Source organism: Rutilus rutilus (genome assembly GCF_951802725.1).
Source record: "Rutilus rutilus genome assembly, chromosome: 15".
NCBI classification, from domain to species: Eukaryota; Metazoa; Chordata; class Actinopteri; order Cypriniformes; family Leuciscidae; genus Rutilus; species Rutilus rutilus.
This window is the reverse complement of record NC_140220.1, coordinates 9,141,402-9,163,348: the sequence shown is the minus strand read 5'-3', so window position 1 is coordinate 9,163,348 and position 21,947 is coordinate 9,141,402. Positions and strand designations below refer to the sequence as shown.

The 21,947-nt window shown below is 37.6% G+C and overlaps 2 protein-coding genes and 2 long non-coding RNA genes across 4 annotated transcripts in view; 1 reads left to right on the top strand and 3 right to left on the bottom strand.

Moving 5' to 3' along the window:
• LOC311304706 overlaps nt 1–8,376 on the bottom strand; it is a 41,285-nt gene extending 32,909 nt beyond the window's left edge. The window contains exons 1-2 of the long non-coding RNA XR_014629942.1: nt 8,140–8,376; nt 7,667–7,815 (exon numbers count right to left, since the gene is read on the bottom strand). This is a non-coding gene — a long non-coding RNA (uncharacterized lncRNA). The remainder of the gene's footprint in view (nt 1–7,666; nt 7,816–8,139) is intronic.
• Nucleotides 7,792–11,121, top strand: LOC311304705 (5'-deoxynucleotidase HDDC2). Its single transcript, XM_084431890.1, has 6 exons — nt 7,792–7,880; nt 7,956–8,077; nt 8,909–9,011; nt 9,093–9,161; nt 9,252–9,390; nt 10,658–11,121. The coding sequence occupies exons 1-6, from the start codon at nt 7,836–7,838 to the stop codon at nt 10,792–10,794; spliced, it is 615 nt and encodes a 204-aa protein (XP_084288016.1). The 5' UTR covers nt 7,792–7,835; the 3' UTR covers nt 10,795–11,121.
• A 2,072-nt stretch (nt 11,122–13,193) lies between these two features.
• Nucleotides 13,194–14,524, bottom strand: LOC311304362. Its single transcript, XR_014629915.1, has 3 exons — nt 14,150–14,524; nt 13,977–14,075; nt 13,194–13,372 (listed from the first exon to the last, which is right to left on the bottom strand). It is a non-coding gene; the product is annotated as an uncharacterized lncRNA (long non-coding RNA).
• A 152-nt stretch (nt 14,525–14,676) lies between these two features.
• LOC311304700 (serine/threonine-protein kinase pim-2-like) overlaps nt 14,677–21,947 on the bottom strand; it is a 31,979-nt gene continuing 24,708 nt past the window's right edge. The window contains exons 4-19 of the mRNA XM_084431878.1: nt 20,423–20,578; nt 19,803–19,964; nt 19,182–19,355; nt 18,624–18,773; nt 18,320–18,414; nt 18,118–18,168; nt 17,497–17,875; nt 17,213–17,392; nt 16,895–17,037; nt 16,673–16,784; nt 16,327–16,564; nt 15,830–16,068; nt 15,564–15,730; nt 15,341–15,417; nt 15,061–15,234; nt 14,677–14,898 (exon numbers count right to left, since the gene is read on the bottom strand). Coding sequence (XP_084288004.1) covers nt 16,949–17,037; nt 17,213–17,392; nt 17,497–17,875; nt 18,118–18,168; nt 18,320–18,414; nt 18,624–18,773; nt 19,182–19,355; nt 19,803–19,964; nt 20,423–20,578 — 1,436 coding nt within the window. The 3' untranslated portion in view covers nt 14,677–14,898; nt 15,061–15,234; nt 15,341–15,417; ... (3 more) ...; nt 16,673–16,784; nt 16,895–16,948. The remainder of the gene's footprint in view (nt 14,899–15,060; nt 15,235–15,340; nt 15,418–15,563; nt 15,731–15,829; nt 16,069–16,326; nt 16,565–16,672; nt 16,785–16,894; nt 17,038–17,212; nt 17,393–17,496; nt 17,876–18,117; nt 18,169–18,319; nt 18,415–18,623; nt 18,774–19,181; nt 19,356–19,802; nt 19,965–20,422; nt 20,579–21,947) is intronic.

The following is a 21,947-nucleotide window of genomic DNA, read 5'->3' as shown; positions in this document are numbered from 1 at the left end:
TTTAACCATCTAACCGTCTAACTTTTTTCTATTCATCTCTCTCTCTCTCTCTCTCTCTCTCTCTCTCTCTCTCTCTCTCTCTCTCTCTCTCTCTCTCTCTCTCTCTCTCTCTCTCTCTCTCTCTCTCTCTCTCTCTCTCTCTCTCTATATATATATATATGTGTGTGTATGTATATATAAGCTATATAACAGTATTTCACAAAAGTGAGTACACCCCTCACATTTCAGCAAACATTTTAGTATGTCTTCTCAAGGGACAATACTTTAGAAATGAAATTCGGATGACACAGTTTTGACATGTTCACTTAGGGTGTACTCACTTTTGTTGCCAGCTATTTTGACAATAATGGCTGTAAGGTGAGTTATTTTCAGAAGACAGTAAATATATACTGCTATACAAGCAGCACATTGCCTACTCTAAAATATATCCAAGTTTAATTTCTATTGTATTGTCCCTTGAGTAGATATACTAAAATATACAAAAAAGGCTTGAATGTGTGTGTGTGTGTGTGTTTTTGTTTTTCAAACAGTGATATTTTTTGGCTGTAGGTTACATCTTAATGAATAATACATGTAATTGTGAAGCCTTTGAGAACTCTCCTTTACAATCTAAGTTTCTTTCTGGTCTCATTGACAGACATGAACTAAGGTCGTCTGTTATTACAGCTTGAAAATACAACCACATGACTTGTGATCAGTAATCCCTCTTATCGTGGACATGTTGTGACTCCCCCTGCCATAATTCCTGATCAGTGATCCTTAAATGCTAATATTACTTCTGGGCTTTTTTGGTCCTTTATAGAAGTCCCGCACATTTCTGTCCACGGTGAACGCTCGAAACGCTCGACCAGCTTAGGGATAAAAGTTGGTCCTCAGACCCCTAAAACCCTCCTGAATACCCTTTCAGGCGGCCAGCGCGGGGGGTTTGGACTCTGATCCACGCTCCTTTTTTACAAGTACCACCGTTCAAAACGTGACAGCAGGCCAGCACTTCAGAAGACTGATTCAAAGGTATGGCCATTGGCCGCTGTTCAATGGGTCCTACCCATCACATGCTCTTTGGCTAAATCATCATGACCTGAGATTTCAACCACTCCGCCACACTCTTTCCCAGGCTTTTCTCCTCGTGCATGCTCTGGTGACAGCCAAACCGCCAGCTAGAACGAACCCCCACCCTCTTCCTTTTTCTCTTCAAACATTTCCTAACCAGACTCGTTCTATGAAAATACATAACCGATGCGTCCCCAAGAGAAAAGAGGGACCGAAAGAGAAAAAAAGAGACTCCATGTTGCATTATGCAATGGAAAGGGGCCGTCGCTGGGCAGACAGTGGCACTCTGTGTGAGAGAGCGTGGGGCACGGCGGGGCGGCGTGGTGCTGGTGTTGCGCTGGGAACGGGGCGATCTTGGTGAGCCGTGGGAGCGACGGCGAGGAGGACAGGGCTCCTGGCGGCACTGTGCTTCTCTCCCCCGGCCCTTTATCTCTCACGCGGGAGAAGTGGGTCAGCTTTTGGGGCCGAGGTACGGTTACATTTGAGAGCCTCCACTGAATGAGCTCTACTCCCTTGATTACAGGGCAACGTTTCAAAACGCAATTTATCAGACGTGTTACAACAGATGACATGAGAAACTGACGGGAAATCTTTAGGCCCCGCAGTAAGCAATCTGGGAACAGGAGCTGATACGAGATCATTTAGTATCATTTGTGTTCATTGAAAATTATGACAATTTTATGTCCTCTAATCTCTTTGGATGTTCTAAAATAATCAGTACTATAACAGCAGTGCATAAACACTCACTGTTTGTAACACTCTGTATTTCTATTCACTAGCTAGCAACTGTAGCAGAACAAAAATAGACAAAAACTGCCTAAATCAATAATTAACTCACGTTACATTAGTTGCTATTGTTTTATAGTTTTTGTATAAAAGCAATAAAACGATCTCTGCAATGCTGTTGTACTGAATTTCAGACATCTGTGATTACCTGCAGCTCTTTAAAACCTATACAGTATTAAAGGGAAAGTTCACCATCAAAAATGAAAATCTTTTACTCATCCTCATGCCTTTCTTTCTCCTGCATGCATAAGATTCAGGAGCTTTCATTTTTGGGTGAACTATCCCTATAAGTAAGTGAGTAAGTGAGTGAATGAGCGAGTGACTGACTGACTGACAGACAGACTGATAGACAAAGTAATGGTCCAGAAAATGTCAATGATGTATCTCACTGTGCTTCCTGCCAAATCAAGAGCTAAATATTTTGGCATAAAAACAATCTTTCTTGGTATACATTACCAAGCCTTAAGTTTAAGTTTAGCTTAGCTAAATATCAAGTCAGCATGTCATTTATGCCAGGCTGCTCTTTTAGGCATTATCGCTGGAGTTAAATTTCAGAGCCAAAATGATGGCATTTCAACATGTTTGTCGTCAAAGAGGACGTGGTGCTACTGCGTTTAAAGCGCGTCAATAATCGATTCCATGGCCGCCAAAGGCTTCACCTCCACTTTAACAAGAAGTGAGCAGAGCGGAGGCACAGACCTCTCACTGTGCATCACCGCCGCAGCCTCTCACAGGCTCTAAATCAAAGCTCAGGAGCCATGAATGACAATGTCCCTTTCTTCAGACTCTTCCCTCTGAGGAAGAAAGGCCTGCGAACCCCCAATGTGATCCCTGAGAGGGAACAGCGTGGCCTCACCCCCCCCCTTCCCACCGCTGAACTCAGTTTATGGCCGGGCTGAGGTTGCTCACTTCAAGGTAGTGTTCTTTTGAACAGTGGCGTTGCCGGGGCTCGTGTTACACCTGCCCCCGCTCTAACCTCTCCTCATTCACACGGCCCTCCGGGACAAGGCCCTTCTCTGTCTGCCTGCCCTGCCGCACAAAGCACCCACAAGCCATCACTGCCAGTGCTGTTTGTTAGCCACCATCGCCCCAGCACTGTCCGCTCACACAATGTGTGACTGTGGTGGAAAGGCCCCCCTGACACCCGGCATAGGCAGCCGGGGGGGATTCCAGATCCATTACCCATCGCCATGGCAATCTACGGAAAAGAAGGTTTATGTTTTATTTATGTAAATGTATACCTTGAAGCACTGTAAGTCGATTTGGATAAAAATCTGCCGAATGAGTCAATGTAAAGCTTTATATATAACGTTCAAATTAACCCAAGGAATTGCTTCTTAAAAGTTTCTGATCCAAATGTCATCCATTTGTTTTTTACATGCTTTACAGCTATCGGAATATATCTGTATACACTACTGATCATCAGATTTTTTTTATGTTTTTAAAGAAGTCTCACAAAGGCTGCATATTTGATCAAAAAAAATGTAAAAACAGTAGTATTGTGAAATATTATTACAATTTAAAATAACTTTTCTATTCAAAGCTGAATTTAAAGCATCATTACTCCAGTCTTCAGTGTCACATGATCCTTCAGAAATCATTCTAATATGCTGATTTGATTAAACATTTCTTAATATTATACATTTTGAAAACAACTGTACTGCACAATCTTTTTCTTTAAACAACAACATTCATTTAAATTAAAAATAGTTTTGTTATAATGTTACGGTTAAGGTTAGGGTCTTCGCTGTGACTTGAGTAATTAAATGCATCTGAATAAAAGTATTCATTTAAAAAGTATTTCTCATACTGACCACAACATTTTGAGCAGTAGTGCATGTGGCAATCAGTTTATTTTAAGTCAATTTAAGACATGCTAATTTGTATTCTGGCCATAATTACTCTGCATATTTATTAGTTATTCTGCAAAGTGATTTAATAAACTCATTACAACAGAAGCACAATAAATAGCAAAGTGTGCTATGAGTTATAGACTACTAAAAGTCTTTTGTTTCTGTATAGACGTTCTTTTAAGGAAAGAAATGTCTGCAGAAGTTAGATTTCTGCATGCATAAAGGATTACTTTCATTGGGAACTGCCCAGAAATATATGATATTATAAAAATAATATCCCATTACAGTCACATTTCCAAATAAGACTGATTAATACATACAGGAATATGCCAACGCAACACGTCTTTGCATTTCTAGAAATTTGGATTTCTAAAAACAGAATATCGGTTATTGTAAACCACTAGTCACTGCTAAAATTGATTCTGTGGTGAAATACGACAGGAAAAACAAAATTAATTTCTACCTAGAATTTAAAAAACAAAGTAAATTCTATTTTAGTACTCAATTTAAGCTTGTAGATATTAAAACGTAAATATCAACATTACCAAAATCAATTAACACCTACTCAACTTTCTGATACTAGTGTTCCCATCATGCAGTGGGGTATGCATAATTAATAAGGTTGCATTTTTCACTGTTTTCCAGCTTAGGTTTAGTAACTTGCTGTTTTGTGACATCTGGAGTTCATTATACTCAAAATGACCCGTTCATACTCAAAAATTATCCAATGAAAGTTAGCGTTATTGTGTATTGTGTACCAAGTATTGAGATCTCTGTGTTCATTTGGATATTGCATTATTTCTATTATGTAGATATGTTATCTACACAATAATACTATGCAGTATATTTACTTAGATGCCCAAAGTAAAGCTCTTTAAAAGCATGGCTAGATTTAGTGTTTTAATATTGGAGTAAAATGTACATTAAACTTTGAAGTAAAAATTATTCAACAAACTTTAACCAGCCAATTTAAAGTTATTTATTGATTTGTTGATTTTACTTAACTTATTTAAGTAGATTATACGTATTTCACATGTAAAATTGACTTGAAAAAATTAAAAAAAATGTGTGTGTGTTGTTTACATGGCACACATATTAGCAAAATATGGCCAAATTGTGATCAATACAAAAGTTGTGCATGTAGATGAGTGACCCTTAACAATCTGGCACGTCACTTTCACTTGACTATAAAGCAGTATGTGGTCAGAGCTGCAGAAGTTCTTTGCTCCGTAAACAGAGCGGGCCGTGAATCTAATCACAAACACAGACAACACAGCACTGAGCAGGACGGCCTGTTGAAGTATCAGCGGGGTGCCGAGAGCAGACCTGCCGTCGTCCCCAACACACTCCTGTGAGTGATGCTCTGAAGACCCCACGTGCCCTCTGTAAACATCCCCCTGCGCCACTGACGGGACAGCGCCGCATTCTCACGAGAAACCCTTGCCGTATCCCACTCTTCACATCCGAGGCAGTTCACACAACTTCCAGAGAGCTGCAAAATCCCCCAAAAGAGTTCCCAGAGCATTTTTAGCTTCTGTTTCTAATATTAGACCTTCTCTGGTCAACTGAGATCAAAGGTCGGCGGAACGCTTGAAATGTAATACAACCGAATGGTTAAATATAGAGGAAGAGACAATTAGGGAGATGAGCGGTCAGCAGCCCAGTGTCTTTCTGCAGTCAGCTGTGGGTCTATTTTCTGCTGCCAGAAGAAGAGAGGAAGGAACAATGTGTTTCCTGTAAATAAAGAGAGGAGTGCGGCTGTCATTGTTTTGACAACGGAAGCTACGTCGATGTTGTGCTTTTTCTGACACCCGTCACATCTACGTGTGAAAAGAAGTGTTCCCTACCGGCCCAGAGGTCAAGAATCAGAAACATTCGCAAGTTGAAATGAAGATCTCTACGATGAAGTTGAAAACAACACTGGGATGAAGCGGTTCAAATGACATCCGTGAGGCCTCATGTGAAAACTTGATTTCATTTTCAAAGTGATCTAAACCACAATCACAGTCTCAGTGTTTAAATGATGTAAAGTAATATCTAATAACAACAACAACAACAACAACACTAAAAGACTATACTTGCAATAATGCAAATCACATCAAACATCCAGAAAGAATCACAGAGAAATATTGTTATATTTAAGATAAGATTTTATACTTATGCTGAAATTTACACTGTATTTGTTTTTTAAATTAATTATATTATTTATTAAGGATGTATTAAATTCATCTGAAAAAAAGTGAATGTGAAAAGTATATATTTCAAAAAGATCCTGAAAAAAATAGTAATCAGCACAACTGTTTTCAACATTGATAATAAGAAATAAATCAGCAAATCAGCATATTAGAATAATTTCTGAAGGATCATGTGACACTGAAGACTGGAGCAATTATTCACAGGACAAAAATATCAAATAAATGCAAATTTAATCACTTTTTGGTTTGCATTAAAAAAACTTTACCAACCCTAAACTTTTGAACGGTGAGATTTTATTTGTATTTATTGTATGAGTCATCTGAATTTATCTTGTCAATTAACTTCTACGTGTGAAAAAAGAAGTATTTTCCAACACCGAAACTATAATTTTACATATGCATTTATGTTAAGCAGACACACTTTCACTATAAAACCCTATTTTCTGCATGAGCTAATCAGATCATTTGAAACGGTATTTCATTAAAGCTGATAGCAGGGAAACTTGGAAGACTCCAGGAGTTCTTCACCTCCACTGAATCACTGATCTTGATTTCCCACAATGAGCAAAATATCCACAGCACATCCTTCCTGGTGGATGTTCAAGAAGTGATAACCAGAACACCCACGAGCAGGATGTATTGTCTACAAACCCTCTACAAATAGAGCGCACCTCCAGGAAACGGTGTCATGAGAAAAAGCGGTGACATAGGTAGGGGAAGATGACCATCACAGAATGAAAGCTATATCTGTCACTACAAGCAAAAAAATGAGACACGTAAGGCTATCCTGTAAATAATGAGTCAGCCGTCTCACACTGCCTGAAGACCGTCATTTGAATCTTATCACTGCTTGTATGAAATTGAAAATGATTGTGGTTAAATCTTAAATCAATAACTGTACCAGAGAAGCATTTCTTAAATCAACCTTGAATCAGTTTTGTAGTTTCTGAGGAATGTGCGTTTGTCAATCCCACTCACTCACTTTAAAGGAAACATTGTAGACAATGCATATGTCAAGGCCAAAACAACTGAGGGAAGACTGATTTTTATAACATTTACAAACAGTCAAAAGATGGTTAAATTATTCAAATTTAAGAAGCACATGATTTCAATCTATTATAAAGTAGCGTGGATCATGTTTTTCAGGTTTACAGTGATATTTTCCCACAGAAACTTGAAAGAACAAGACTTGATACTGTGTTTGTTTACACTGTAAAGTAAGTTTATATAGGCTATATATATAATGACAGTAAACTACATTAGTTAACATGAACTAATAATAAACTGCACGTATACAGCATTTATTAATCTTTGTTAATGGTAATTTCAACATTTACTAATACTTTATTCAAATCTTGTTAACATTAGTTAATGCACTGTGAGCTAACATGAACAAACAATGAACAGCTTTATTTTAATTAACATTAACAAAGATTAACAAATACAGTGACAAATGTATTGCTCATTGTTAGTTCATGTTAGTTAATACATTAATGAACCTTATTGTAAAGTGTTCCCAAAATGGTAATAGCAGTTCTTTGGTATAGGCCTGCCAACCATGGTAGTGAATGATTGCCATATTCATGTTATTTAAAAAGTAATTATCTGTAAATCCTATGGTATATGTCAGCGTAAACCAAATGTTGTATCATGATATGCTTTGATACTTTTTCATTGGTAAAGATTTTTTTTTTATGATAAAAATCATTAAAATGCACTGAATATGGCAATATTTTCTTACATATAGGAACGCTTATAATTGATTATTTTTGAAGTACTTACAGATTTTGCTCGACTTGACTCCATTGACTTGCTTGTATTCTGTCACCATCTAGTGGCGGCTGAATGTCATTACTCTCTCAATTTTCTCGGCGCTGTGGTTTTACATCCGGGTCGTTGACGTCGGCACTCGGCAATCGGCATTCTATTGGCTGGTGTAACGGTCAACGGAATGGACAACATGTTACAATTCATGAAATTAGTCGGACAGCTAAAAGTGAGTGAAATTCGTATTAGTACAATGTTTTGCAGGTTAACTTGTCTGCTATGTTAACGCTTGCTTGTGTTACAGCGCGTACCACGAACAGGATGGGTGTACAGAAATATCAAACAGCCTGAGAGTGTGTCTGATCATATGTACAGAATGTCAATGATGGCATTAACAATAAAGGACATCAGTATCAATAAAGAAAGGTTTGTATGAGATGTCATAAAACCGAGGTTTATTTAACGTTACATATATGTCGACTATTTACCTTTGTAAACGTTGATATTCTTTGTTTATTTGTGAATGAGGGTTGACCGTTTAATCCAAAGCACGCGCTTATTCACATAAGGTTGAGAAACAGATGAACAAAATACTAAGTTAGTTAACTTATCCTCCTCGGGTTCTTGTGTTCCCTCACGTTTTTCGATAATTTCCATAGAATTGTGTAAAATCTATCCAAACAAACAGATAGGCTACTTGTTGTGAGAGAAACAAAAGTTTGTGTGGCAATAGTTGCTAAAGTATGATTGGTTACTGGAGACTTTAAGGCGGGGTTTTAGAGAGGAGTCAATTCATTTAAGCATTCATACTTGTGTGAAGTGTACTGAGATTGATTTACATTTGTGTAGTTCATTTTGATTCATTCACTATTGTTCGGTTCATTAGATTCATTTATCCTTCTCATTGAGTTTTATTCACATTTGTGCAGATTAGCTGTTCATTTAGTTTCATTCACACTTGTGTAAATCATCTCATGTACACGTGTTCGATTCATTAGGATTCATTCACACGTGTGCAGTTCATTTTGTTTCAATCACACAGTTTTTAATTAAAAAAACTGTTGAGGATTAAGCATAAATGTTCTAGAAAGCTAATTTCAAGCAACATAAATTGTACAAAATGTATAACTATCTTTACAATTCTAGAAGTTTAATAAAAACAATTATTTAAAATAAAAAACAAGACGTGCAAAGTAAATAATAAAGATCAGTTCATTTAGATGCATTCACATAATTGATCATCTCTTCTCTTCACAGATGCATGAAGCTGGCTTTAGTTCATGACTTGGCTGAGTGTATTGTGGGAGATATTGCTCCTGCAGACAATGTTAGCAAAACAGAGAAGCACAGAAGGGAAAATGTATGATGTTTTTGAGTTTAATTTTACATTTAAAATATTTAGTTTGTGTACATATTAAACATTGAGAATATTTCTCTTTAGGAGGCAATGGTGCATATCACAGGCCTGTTAGATGATGGCTTGCGGAAAGAGATCTACAACTTATGGGAGGTCAGTTAATGATCAAAACGAAACCACAGGACCAAGTTCCTTTTATTTTGGTTCAGAATGACATTATAAACTGGACTGCATCCCTCATAGGAGTATGAGGCTCAGTCCAGTCCAGAAGCCAAGCTGGTGAAAGAGTTCGACCAGCTGGAGATGATAATACAAGCTCATGAATATGAAGAGTTGGAGGGCAAACCTGGAAGACTCCAGGAGTTCTTCACCTGCACTGAAGGTTTGATCTTGTTTTCTAACTTCTACAAGCTCAGGATCTAATTAGATAAGTAATTCTAAGAAGAGCAAGCAAAGTAAATTGTATTAGATGTGCCCAACAGTGGCCGTTCACTCCTATAAAGAACTGCAAATGAACAAATCGATTCTGTCTCACCACACATATTTTTGAATAGGCCATTTTGAAATAACTTATAGTTTTCATACTTGCAATTATTGATTTAAATGCAATAGCTTTATATTAGGAACTGTATGTAACGGATTGTAGCTGATCCGCACAGATCCGGCCCCACCGGATGTGATTCGCAGAGTAATTGCAAAGTTTGACCATCATAAAGTGAAAGTTTATCATTTACATTTTAAGTCCTGCCAACTTAAACACTCAAGCGATTTTAAACCATTCAAGCGCAAGATGACAAAGCAACAAAAGACAAAGAGAAAATCGGCTTTAAAAAATATCAATTATATTTAATTTATACACTGAAGACTCTTTTACATTTGATTATTCAATTTTTGTACCAGAATACTACTGTTGGAACGACCTGAAAAGTACTGTTTACTTGAATTGTATTAGTTTGGCTAGTAGATTTTGCAGTGGTATTGAAGTACTTAAGGTGTTCTTTAAATAATAAATAGAAAACAAAGTTATATTTGTCTTCCCCCCCCCACACACTTTTGATTGCTGATCCAAAAAATTATCCGATCACTGACTCAACATTAATTTCGTGATCTAATTCACCCCTATTTTATTTTGAATATTGCTATTGATCTAGATCAGGGGTGTCAAACTCAATTCTATAGGGCCACATTCCTGCAAAACACACGTGATCCAGCTACTCAAGTCCTTCAGGATGATTTGTAAACTACAGGTGTGTGTGTTTGAGCAGGTTTGGAACTAAACTCTGCAGGTCTGTGTAGCACAGAACTTGATTTCACCAAGTGCAACATTTTCCTGGATCAACATTCCAATCAAGCAATCAGATTTAAGGGACAAGTTTACAGTTCATGTCAAGTTTAGGCTTACAACCAGGGTTAAGTGATTCTACATCAGTGTGATTCACCTATAATTTTTAGAGAGAACTTTAGCGTAGGGTTAGGTTTAGGGGCAGGGATATGGTTAAAACGGAATGTTGTTCCAGGATCAACGCGTCTAATTCTGCAAAATCAGGACGTGCGAGTTTGGCACCCCTGATCTAGACAGATAGAGACATTTGTCTTTAGGACATACACTAACTCTTTTGACTCGGATGTATTTTCCCCTCTCATCACAGGCAGGTTCCATCACCCAGAGGTGTTGAGTCTGGTGAAGAGTCTGAATGAGGAAAGAGCTCGCCACATCGCTGCCAAAGGAGATAATGCTGCTGAGAAGACCACTGACACAAGCTCTCACACCCTAGCAACACCATGATCTCCATTCCTGTCAGGCAATGAAGCTACCTCCACACGTCTGTGCACAAGAGTGTTTATTTTGTCGAGATATTCGGTTTTATTATCTTATTTCATTGTACAGAAGCATGGTTTGTGGTTGTGTGATGTTCCCGTTTGTTTGAATGTTCTGCAGGACATGGTTTGTTTCCACGGTTGTAATTTTATTAATAGAAATCAACCTTTTTATTCAAATCAAATGGGAATATGTGAAACTGTGTTTTTTATCTTTGATCAGTATTTTACTGCCTTCCTGTATTACATTCTTTAATAAAAAGAAGATTTTATGACCACTGAACCTGATTTTACTTTGTTAAACGCATCAAAACACAAGGGAAATGTAAACAACTCGTCCTGCTATAATTCTAATAACTTTCAAAATATGTTTGTAAACATAATCAGTTCTACAGTTCTGAAATTTTGACAGAAAAAGTGGAAAGCAAAGCATGAAGCAGGGACAACAAAAAAAGTGAATCGAAGGTCTTTGCACAGACTTTGCCACATTTTACTGTCTTAATGATGAGGAAACAGTAAAATTAATCCTCATGTTATGGTTTATGATTTCAGTTCACCTTTATTTCATGACTGATGAGCCGGGACTTGGTGACTTTGCAAAAAAACGTTTAATGACTAACGTTATCAATGAACGCAGCTCAACACAACACTTTGAAGAAAGATTTTGGTTATGAAATCCTCTTCCTTAAAACAACGATTGACTTAAATGTCAATGTTAAATATGTAAAGCTGCAACATTTTACACAAATGTATGAAAAAAAAACGACATAATGCTATACATTTTTGGTCAGTGACAATTATTGTTGCCAATTAATAATTCACACCAGGTATATTAGATAAATTAATAGACTGCAGTAAAACATATATCCTTAATTTGCTGTTTGCATCTGTTATCAGCAAACATGTGCTCTAGTTGTGTATACAGCAGGAAAAGGAGCATTAACAGATTTATGACAGGAAAAAAAGCAAGTTAACATCCATTTAGTTAAACATTCTTTCAAGTACTTCAAGGATTGGATATTCAGCCATTATTTTTGGTCCTGGAAATGTATCATGCTTTGTTGCTGTTAACACAATGTTGAGTTAGTATAAATAATGATAAAGTAACGCAGGACAACACCAAAGGCAGTCTCCTTGAAAAATATACATATATTGTGAAGAAAAGTTAAAGAATAAACATGCTCCACTTGGTTGTTTTCCTTCCGTACAAAAAGAATAAATATTTTGCACGGATAATTCACCAGCAAACATCTGAAGGCATGTATTACTGTGTCGTGGGCCCCCGGAACAGTTTTCACTGTGGTTTCCAGACCACCAGGAGGCATCATAGTTCCACCTGTAGACCTTTAACATCTTCAGCATGAGCGCTCACCGCTCTCAATTACGTTGTTAGTAGGGGTGTCCTGGGCGCTGGCATGGGCCGCTGATGACAGGACCTCTTCAAAACTGCCTGCACCTCCTGTTCCTCCAACCTTTGACTGCTCACAACACAAAACTCTCATAAAATTGGATAGTGTGTTGACAACAAGCACAGTGAAGTTGAAACCTTCCAATGATAAGCTGATCAATTATTAACAGCACTGAACAAAGTTAGTGTTTGACCACTAATAAGGTCATTTTATGTCAGGCTTACCTTAATGTTTGAAACTGTGCTTTCGACTTAAAAAGGGAAACCAGTGATTTTAAATACCATCAATGGTAAAAACAATTGACTATTTAGATTTCTATTGTAGGTTTGATGTTTTTCACACTAGTGTGCTGCGGCATGATTGCAGTAGTGTAAAAACCTATGTTATAGCACATGGTATTATCATTAACTGAAACAAAGACAGACATCTTTTTATTTTTGACAACAACTAACAGTTAGCTGTTGCAAAGCAGTAACATCCTTTGCATCCTTCCAGCATGAAGTCCAATCAACACAGCTGTTTGGAATTTGGTGAATTATACAAATGTAAACCATGTAGGTGTGATATTTCTCTAGAAGTTAGGTATGAGTGCTATACTGAGACAATAGGAACTACATTGCAGTGTCTCTCAACAAATCACAATGTGCTGAATGAACTTACTGTTGTAAAAATAAGTATGTGGTAAATGTGCATTTATCATTTTTTATATTTACTTTTTTGTTCCAGGGGCGTTTTGACTTGCATCACATGTAAACAGTGTGAAAGATTTGTCTGCCTGTGATATTGTTTTCATTTAATTTGTATCTATTTTGTCTATTGTTTGTTACAGTTTTGTCTTGTTTTGTATTTGTTATTGTTGCATAATAATAAATCCATATTAATAATAAAAAAAATACAGCCAAATTAATAAAGGATCCCAAAACAAGTCCAAACGAAAAAGCCCATTTACGATTTTCTTTAACGTTTATTAAAAATATACATGCAACATTTCAATTCAAGAGATACAAATGTTAAATAAAATATAAACACGTTCTTGCTCAGACGTGGACGGGCTCTGAGTTTCTGTCAGGTTGGTGTTGGACTTCTGGCTTCGGGGTCAAGTCTCTAGCTCAGAGCTCTCAGCAAGTATGTTATTTCCTATCCAAAACAAAAAGTATACGAACAAGTCAACTCATGAATGTTTTTTTAGAGCTAGAACAGAATTGAATTCTGTTTGGTTTACTGATTCTGTTATTTTCCTGTTTGCTACAGGGATGCCGCTTTAAAGGGGACCTATTATGCCCCTTTTCACAAGATGTAAAACAATTATTTGATGTCCCCAGAGTGTGTATGTGAAGTCTTAGCTCAAAATACTCTACAGATCATTTTTTATAGCATTTTAAAATTGCCAAATTTTGGCTTGTGCAAAAACGCACTGTTTTAGTGTGTTTCCCTTTAAATGCTAATGAGCTGCTGCTCCCGCCCCCCTTTTCAGACGAGGGAGGAGCTTCTAGGACTACATGACAGCAATAACAAATCCATCACACTTTCATACTATGAAAATGTCTGAAACTGCAAGTAATGTTGTTCAGCCGTATATGTATGAACCAGAATCGGACAGTGAAGGAGAGGCTGTAGAAGAAATTACAACATAGACTGCAGCAGGAAGTTTCAGAATGGTTAGTTGATGTTTTAATGTAGTTAATATGGAGATATTGATTCATCGATTAGCATGTTCCGTCATCATAACTCAATAACTCACTGTAGGTGTTCGTGTGGGAATTGCTGTGAGATTCCTGTTGATGATGTTGCTTGTGCACGACCAGCATTTTCATTGTAATGAAACGCAGCCAGGTATAGTCTGCAAGTGCACAGACACAATTCAGGAAAATAGCCTATAGTGATGTAAAGTTATTTTAACAGCAGTTCAATTACCTGCACAACATTCCAAGAAATGGGAACGCCACATTTTTGGGGGCAAACCGTAGAATGACACTATGAAATGACTCCAAAGATGAAGTCCGGTGATGTGGACTTAGTTTGATGATGTCCTTCAAAATCCGGGTGTTTGTCATCACTTTCTCCAGCTTGTAGAATGCCTGAGTTCCTATGAGAAATTATACAAAAATTGCATTAATTACAACTAATAACTTTGATTTTAGGTTATTTACACTTTGACTAACAGTCCCTTTTTTATTTGTTTATGTCGTGTTGCATACAAATAATACTTGTTTACAGTATCATACTGGCAACAAGCCACTGGTTTCTGTCTCTGCTTCCCTTTAGAGCAGGGGTGCCCAATCCTGCTCCTACCGATCGACTGTCCTGCACAGTTCATCTCCAACCCTAATCAAACACACCTGAAGCAACCAATTAAGGTCTTCAGGATCACTTGAAAATTAAAGGCAGGTGTGTTTGATTAGGGTTGGAAATGAACTGTGCAGGACAGTCGATCGGCAGGAGCAGGATTGGGCACCCCTGCTTTAGAGGATGTAGACGAGCAGGAAAGTTTGGATCCTCATGAGTGTGTACGTTCCTGACATGGTTCAGAATCGATTTCCATTTTGCCACTCTTTCTTGTCCAGTGGTTGAAGATGATGCAGTCCAGTAAATGTGGTTTTTAATGCTTCTCTGACATTTCCAGTCTTTCATCTTGGAAATGTTTTCAAGTTTCCTCGCAATCCCTGTAAATAAAAATATAGACGAGCATTTTACTGCTGAGAGTAAATACAGTGATGTTCACAGTTTGCCAGTACTAAATATACTGTCACAATTTCTTAATTTTCATATTATACCCACTTATAAATCTATGTAATTGAATTTGTACGATTTATAATGAATAAAACCTTTTTAGATGTGCCACACATCATAAAACTGGTACGTTCTCTGAGGTACTTTTGTATTTGTGGGTGGCGGTCAGTTACAATACACTCCATAGTAACACCACGAGCTTCCAACAGGGCAAGGCTCCTCTGTAATCCTTCTTTTTCCATGTGGTAGCTTCCTCCCACTTCGTTACTCTGAAATAGACAAGTAGGGAACGAAACAATCATCCTAGACAAACCAGAAGTTTTAAACTTCTCAAAATGTCATTTTTTTTAAATACTGATATTTCTTCTCTCCCACCTGAACCAGCTGTGTGTCCACAACGGTGTTGGTCTGAAGGTCCATCAATGTATAGCTTCCAAACTTTGCAGAGTGGCCTTTGAAAGAAATATTACAGAAAGCATTATTACCACGAGTGCATTGAATTCAGTTAGACACTACCTATAACTACTATGCATGTTATGCTTCATGATCCGGAAAATACCCGAGCATCCATGCATCCTTCTTATTTACAACTATGTACCTGGTGAGTCAGCCCTCATGTCACCTCCAACGATGACCCTTTCCCTTTCACTCAGGCGATCTAGCGTCTCATTTTGCCAGCGCGTCCACTTGTGCACTATAGCTGGCTCAACGTACAATCGGCGCGAAAGGTGTCCAAAAAAGCTGCAGATTCATTGTAGAGCATATCTGGTGACACAAAAAGTGGCCAAGATTATGTAGCACATTATTAGTTTTAAATAATACATTTTAACATGGTAAAGTGTTAATAAAAACTTGTTAGTGTACTTGATATTTCATTTACCTTTTCGAATTTGTAGAATGAAGCCCCACAAAGATATACTGCAGCAGAAACATGGAGGTTCCCAGCTGGAGTACTGCCTGCGTGAACACTGACAGTTTTTGCAGAGTTGTTCAACTCGTATAAAAGTTCCGATTTTTGGAGAACGCACAAGAACAGCTCCGCTTGTAAACCGGTGACACCTCAAACAGCTCCGGTTTTATGAATGGGACAAGATGCTTGAGCACTAAGAAACAAAAACTCATATTGGTTAACAAATATTAAATACAAAAGTAAAAAAAAAAATACAATTCTGAACCAGGGGTGTTAAACTCAGTTCCAGAAGGGTCAACAGGCACATCTTTTTTAATGAGCCTTCGAGAGTTGATTAGCTGCCTCAGGTGTGTTTAATAATGATTAGAGGTAAACTCTGCAGTGCTGTGGCCAACAAGGAACTCAGTTTGACACCCCTGTTCTAAAACAAATGCACAGTTTTGAAACTTACGACATGTCTGCTGTCTCCGTTAAAGTTGTGTCTGTCTCTGCTGGATCAAATGTATAATCTTGCTCTTCAGGTGCTACTGCAGATGATGTGTCCATTAGGGTTTCTTCGTCATCCTCTTCCTCCAGTTCCACACGAGGTCTCTTTGATGGCCACTTTATAGGTGTAGAGGTCCTAAATATTAAACCAGCTGCTGGTGACAAACTGTCAATGTCCGGAAATATATCTGTCGTCTGGACACCTGTAATATACAAAGTAGTTGTGTGTTACTATTATGTGACACTTATTGTGTAACAAGACTAGTTATAGGTCCTCTGTATCAGCAGTATCATGTAATACATAAACATACCTGAACTCCTGTAGCGAACATGAAACGTCTTCATTGATCACTGAGTACCAAAAGACTTGGTCAGCGGTTTTGCGTCTGTCTGGCAAGCGCTATATAAATGAAGGTGATTTGACTATAACAAGAACATTACAATGAACACAAATTAGAAAATCTCACTAGAAATAATCCAGAATTTAAGACAAAAGATAATAATCCAACTCTGCCTGTTACACTTCCTCGCACCTGAAACTGATCGAGTGAATCTCCTCAGCTTCTCCAATCTAGTGTAGTGTACGATCAGAACCATTGATGTTGTAACATCTGCTCTAAGCTGGGGCGTTCAGATGGATCCCGGGCTAGACACTGTCTAATCAGATCCCTGCAGTCTGTACACATTTGAATAAGGAGAGAGCTGGTTAGTCATGACCATGTGACCTGGCATTTTTGAAAACAGCGATGGCTCTCGCTATACATGAAAATTCTGACACTACAACCTTTAACTTTCTGTACAAATCGTTTGCTTTATGTGTGTGTTTATCCATGTTATCATTTTTCACTCACGTTTGGATAAGTTGTGGTTCTGAAGTGTAACTTTGGCTTGTGTGATTTCCATTATAGTAAGAAAAGGAAAACATGCGTTCGACAACTCGTACAGCAACACTCCTAGAGACCAGACGTTTGCTGGGACGGCGTGGAATCGACGTTCTGTAAAGAGTTCAGGTGGGCAGTATTCCAGAACTCCTGTAAGAAAGACATTTGCACATTGTTAGCTTTTTTTTTTTAAAGCATCATCAAATAATTAGTAAGTCACTACCGTCAGGTTTCCACACTCCCAAAATGCTCACCCTTGTATGCGGTGCGCTCGTAGCCTTCACTACTAAATAGCTGACCGCAGCCAAAATCTATCAGCTTGAGTTCTAGCGTGTCTTTCTTTATCAGGAAATTCTGTGAATGAATGTCACTATGGAAAACACCATGACGGATGCAGTGTTGCACTGCCCGCACAGCCTGTCTCATGATGAGCCGTGAGAACCAGTCACTCCAAGGTTGACGAGTCATTGAGTCCAGCAAGCTCTCGCAGGGCTCCGGATACTCCATAACCAGAGTGAATTCTCTAGGATGTTCAAACCACTCGTACAGTTGTATGACGAAGGGGCTTATGTGTTCTCGCTTCATCAGCAGCAGCAGTGCCACTTCTGTAAGGAGAGGTTCGGGATTCCCAGGCTAGAGAGAAGAAGCAGACAGAATGTTAGCTGGGTAAAAATCTGAAGAAAACATCATTTTGAAGTGTACTATTCTTTGATCTTTTTAGATGCGTTCAAAAGAGCCTTTTCAGCTCAAAGTTATTTCATGCCTCTAGGCTCATTTGTTGATCACATTTATACCTAATGCTTCCTACGGGTGTATTAACTACAGTAATCTGCCCTTAAACAACTCAATACACATTCGGGTATTGGCCAACTTACAATATTAAGATAACGATCACTGTCAATCTTGCGTATCCGCTTGATGGCAACCTGCACAAAAAAAAAAAAAAAAATCTTTCAATAACAGTAACAGTATTAAAGCACCTGGCCTTGTACTAAGTATTAAACCATCTGTAAATTGTTTTAAATGTGTTTGGATCCATGCAAGAGCAAAATGTTTGTACAATTCAGCAAGATTTACCGTTTTGCCATCAAATTTGCGTGTTCCCGAGAACACCTTGCCAAATACTCCGGATCCAATTATCTTTTCCACGTTATAGAGAGACTCAAAGGACTCTGAAAAACAAACAGAAAAATATGATACTTCAATATGAGACTAAGAATATTAGCTTGCTAGATCCATTGTTTTATTTAAAAAATAAAAAAATATCAGTGCTGGTGAAGCAACAGTAAATGTGACCGGACAAAACTTGACTCAGTTATGCATGAAATAGCAAAATCTCTATCTGAAACCTTTGCACTGCCCAGCCTTATTTCAGTCTCACCTGTTGAGCTCTTGTTCACGGGAGAAGCCTCCACGGCACCCTGAGCAGTTCGACCAGTTGATGTCTCTGTTGGCTCGACATGAACTTGACCCGGCAGCGCAGGACACAGAAACCCTTCCAGGCTGTCGAACCTGAACAAACCCTGTTGGCCTGAGGATGGAACAGTTCAGACATCAAAAATCATTTTCAGACATCATTTTTTATCAAATTGTCAGTGGTCACATTAAATTGTTATTTTGGTTTCACTTTATTTTGGTCCCTTTAAGACATTCTATAAGTCTATAAGTAACATTGCACCTACATGTCGACTAACTCTCATTACAGTATTAGTAGAGTATTAGTAGACCGTTAGGGTTAGAATAAGTTGAAATGTAGTTGAAAAGTTACTTGTTGTCAGTAGAGTGTCTGTTGCTAGATCCATTGTTTTATTTAAAAAATGTCATTAAATTAATATTATAATGGGGGAAATAAATGTAATATTCTGTAAAAACAAGCCTTATTTTGAGTGCAAATCAAGATAGTACTGTTTAAAATAATGATGGAGAAATAATGATTTACCATTAGAGTGATCTGGAGCAGGTGATGATGATGGCTCAGGAATAAAAGGCTCCACAACAGTCACAGCATTACTGGAAGAGCTGGAAGAGCTGGAAGAGCTGGAAGAGCTGCTGAAAACAGCGTTCCAGAACCTGAGGCAACGACCAGGTCTCTTCTTATGTTCTGGAGCTTTTTCTGAAATGAAGAAAAAACTCATGAAAACAACTATTAGACCCATCTCTGACGTCAAATTAAGCAATGATATAATGACATAAATTACATTTTACAATTCAAATCTTAATAGTGCAACAGACCCTCTGCAAACTCTTTATTGTGATGCTCCTCCAACAGACATTCAGTTGTCTATAAGTAACATTGCACCAACATGTCGACTAACTCTCATTACAGTATTAGTAGAGTATTAGTAGACCGTTAGGGTTAGAATAAGTTGAAATGTAGTTGAAAAGTTACTTGTTGTCAGTAGAGTGTCTGTTGCTAGATCCATTGTTTTATTTAAAAAATGTCATTAAAATAATATTATAATGGGGGAAATAATTTTAATATTCTGTAAAAACAAGCCTTATTTTGAGTGGAAAACAAGATAATACTGTTTTAAATAATGTTGGAGAAATAATGATTTACCATTATTTGGCTTGACACCGGAGTGATCTGCAGCAGGTGATGATGATGGCTCAGGAATAAAAGGCTCCACAACAGTCACAGCACTACTGGAGCCGCAGCTGAAAACAGCGTTCCAGAACCTGAGGCAACGACCAGGTCCCTTCTTATGTTCTGGAGCTTTTTCTGAAATGAAGAAAAAACTCATGAAAACAACTATTAGACCCATCTCTGACGTCAAATTAAGCAATGATATAATGACATAAATTACATTTTACAATTCAAATCTTAATAGTGCAACAGAGTCTCTGCTTAATATCTGCAAACTCTTTATTGTGATGCTCCTCCAACAGACATTCAGTTGTCTATAAGTAACATTGCACCAACATGTCGACTAACTCTCATTACAGTATTAGTAGAGTATTAGTAGACCGTTAGGGTTAGAATAAGTTGACATGTAGTTGAAAAGTTACTTGTTGTCAGTAGAGTGTCCGTTGCTAGATCCATTGTTTTATTTAAAAAATGTCATTAAAATAATATTATAATGGGGGAAATAATTGTAATATTCTGTAAAAACAAGCCTTATTTTGAGTGCAAATCAAGATAGTACTGTTTAAAATAATGATGGAGAAATAATGATTTACCATTAGAGTGATCTGGAGCAGGTGATGATGATTGTTCAGGAATAAAAGGCTCCACAACAGTCACAGCACTACTGGAGCCGCAGCTGAAAACAGCCTTCGTAGCCTTCCAGGCCCTGAGGCAAAGACCAGGTCCCTTCCTATGTTCTGTAGAGTTTTCTGAAATGAAGAAAAAAACAAATGAAAACAACTATTAGACCCATCTCTGACGTCAAGTATGATCTCATTTGAAAGCTGACAGCTGGCAGTTTATTGTAAAAATGTAGAATTAATTATTGTCATAATGAAAAAACAATAGTTATAAATAGCTTCAAAGTTTTGTAAAGTTATTAGAAATGTATTTTTATACATTGTATCAAATCGCATTGTATCAATCTAGAAATGCACTGCAGCTAAAGCCACATGTCTGACCATGTTATATTTCAAATCTGAAGATAAGTCTAAAACTCTGTATTTAGTTAAATGTTTTTCAATGACTTTATTTTGATTAGACTCTAAAATGCTACTGATGTTTAGTCATCATCTATTCAGTGTTTTGTCTGTATTGTTTTGTGGTGCAAACGAGCCCCATTCAGTCTCAGTCTCCCCATGCACACATTCACACCTCTCCAGCCTGGTTATGGCTCTAAATATGCATTTCTTTTGTCTGCATTATAGCTACTAACGACTGGCTATTCATAGGGTTTCATTCCCTAATTTCTTTTATCAAAGTTCTCACTTCACATTTGAAACTGTATCAAATGCCCTTCTGGAATAAAGAAACATTTCAGTAAGCATTCCTATTTAGAAAAAAAATATAAAAGAATAACTGCTAGGTGGCAGGTGCACCTGGGGCGAGCTAGCATGTTAGCTTAGCACACCATCAATACACGACATTTTATGAGATTAAAACCACGTTTGTGCTCCAAACTTACTTTATAACGCAAGTCCAGTGTTTTAAATAATCTTCTGTGATCTAATTTGGCTTCAGATTTAAAAAAAATCAGACAGAAAACATATTATTTTATAGTATTCTGCACGATGATAAAGTCTATATCGATTAGCATTACATAATAAATATAATCTATTATTATGAAAATACCTGACATGGCTCGAAGAACACAGGCAAATCAAATATCATCGCAATCATGTTTATTGTCTTCAAAACGTCTTTATGTTAGCTTTGAATGTGTTCGGGACTTCCTGGAATGTCACATGATTATGGCTCTTCTTCATGTTGCATATATGAACTATACTGTGCTTAGAGCGCCCTCAGGCTGTTGGTATGGATTGAAAACACAGTACATCAGAGTATCAAGCGCTCGTAATGATCACATCGACGCATTTGGGTATAAATTCAATAAATATTATTCCTGTCTATAGAAATCTGATGTAAACCTATGAGAATCTATCAATATTTCTCCAAATCTGCACATTTTTGAGCTAAAAGCCCTGAGGGACGTTGTTTTGTCAAGCGCTGTCATGACAACGGCACAGTTTTTTTCTGAATGGGAGCAGCTGACGCTCATAATTCATATTAAAGGTATCG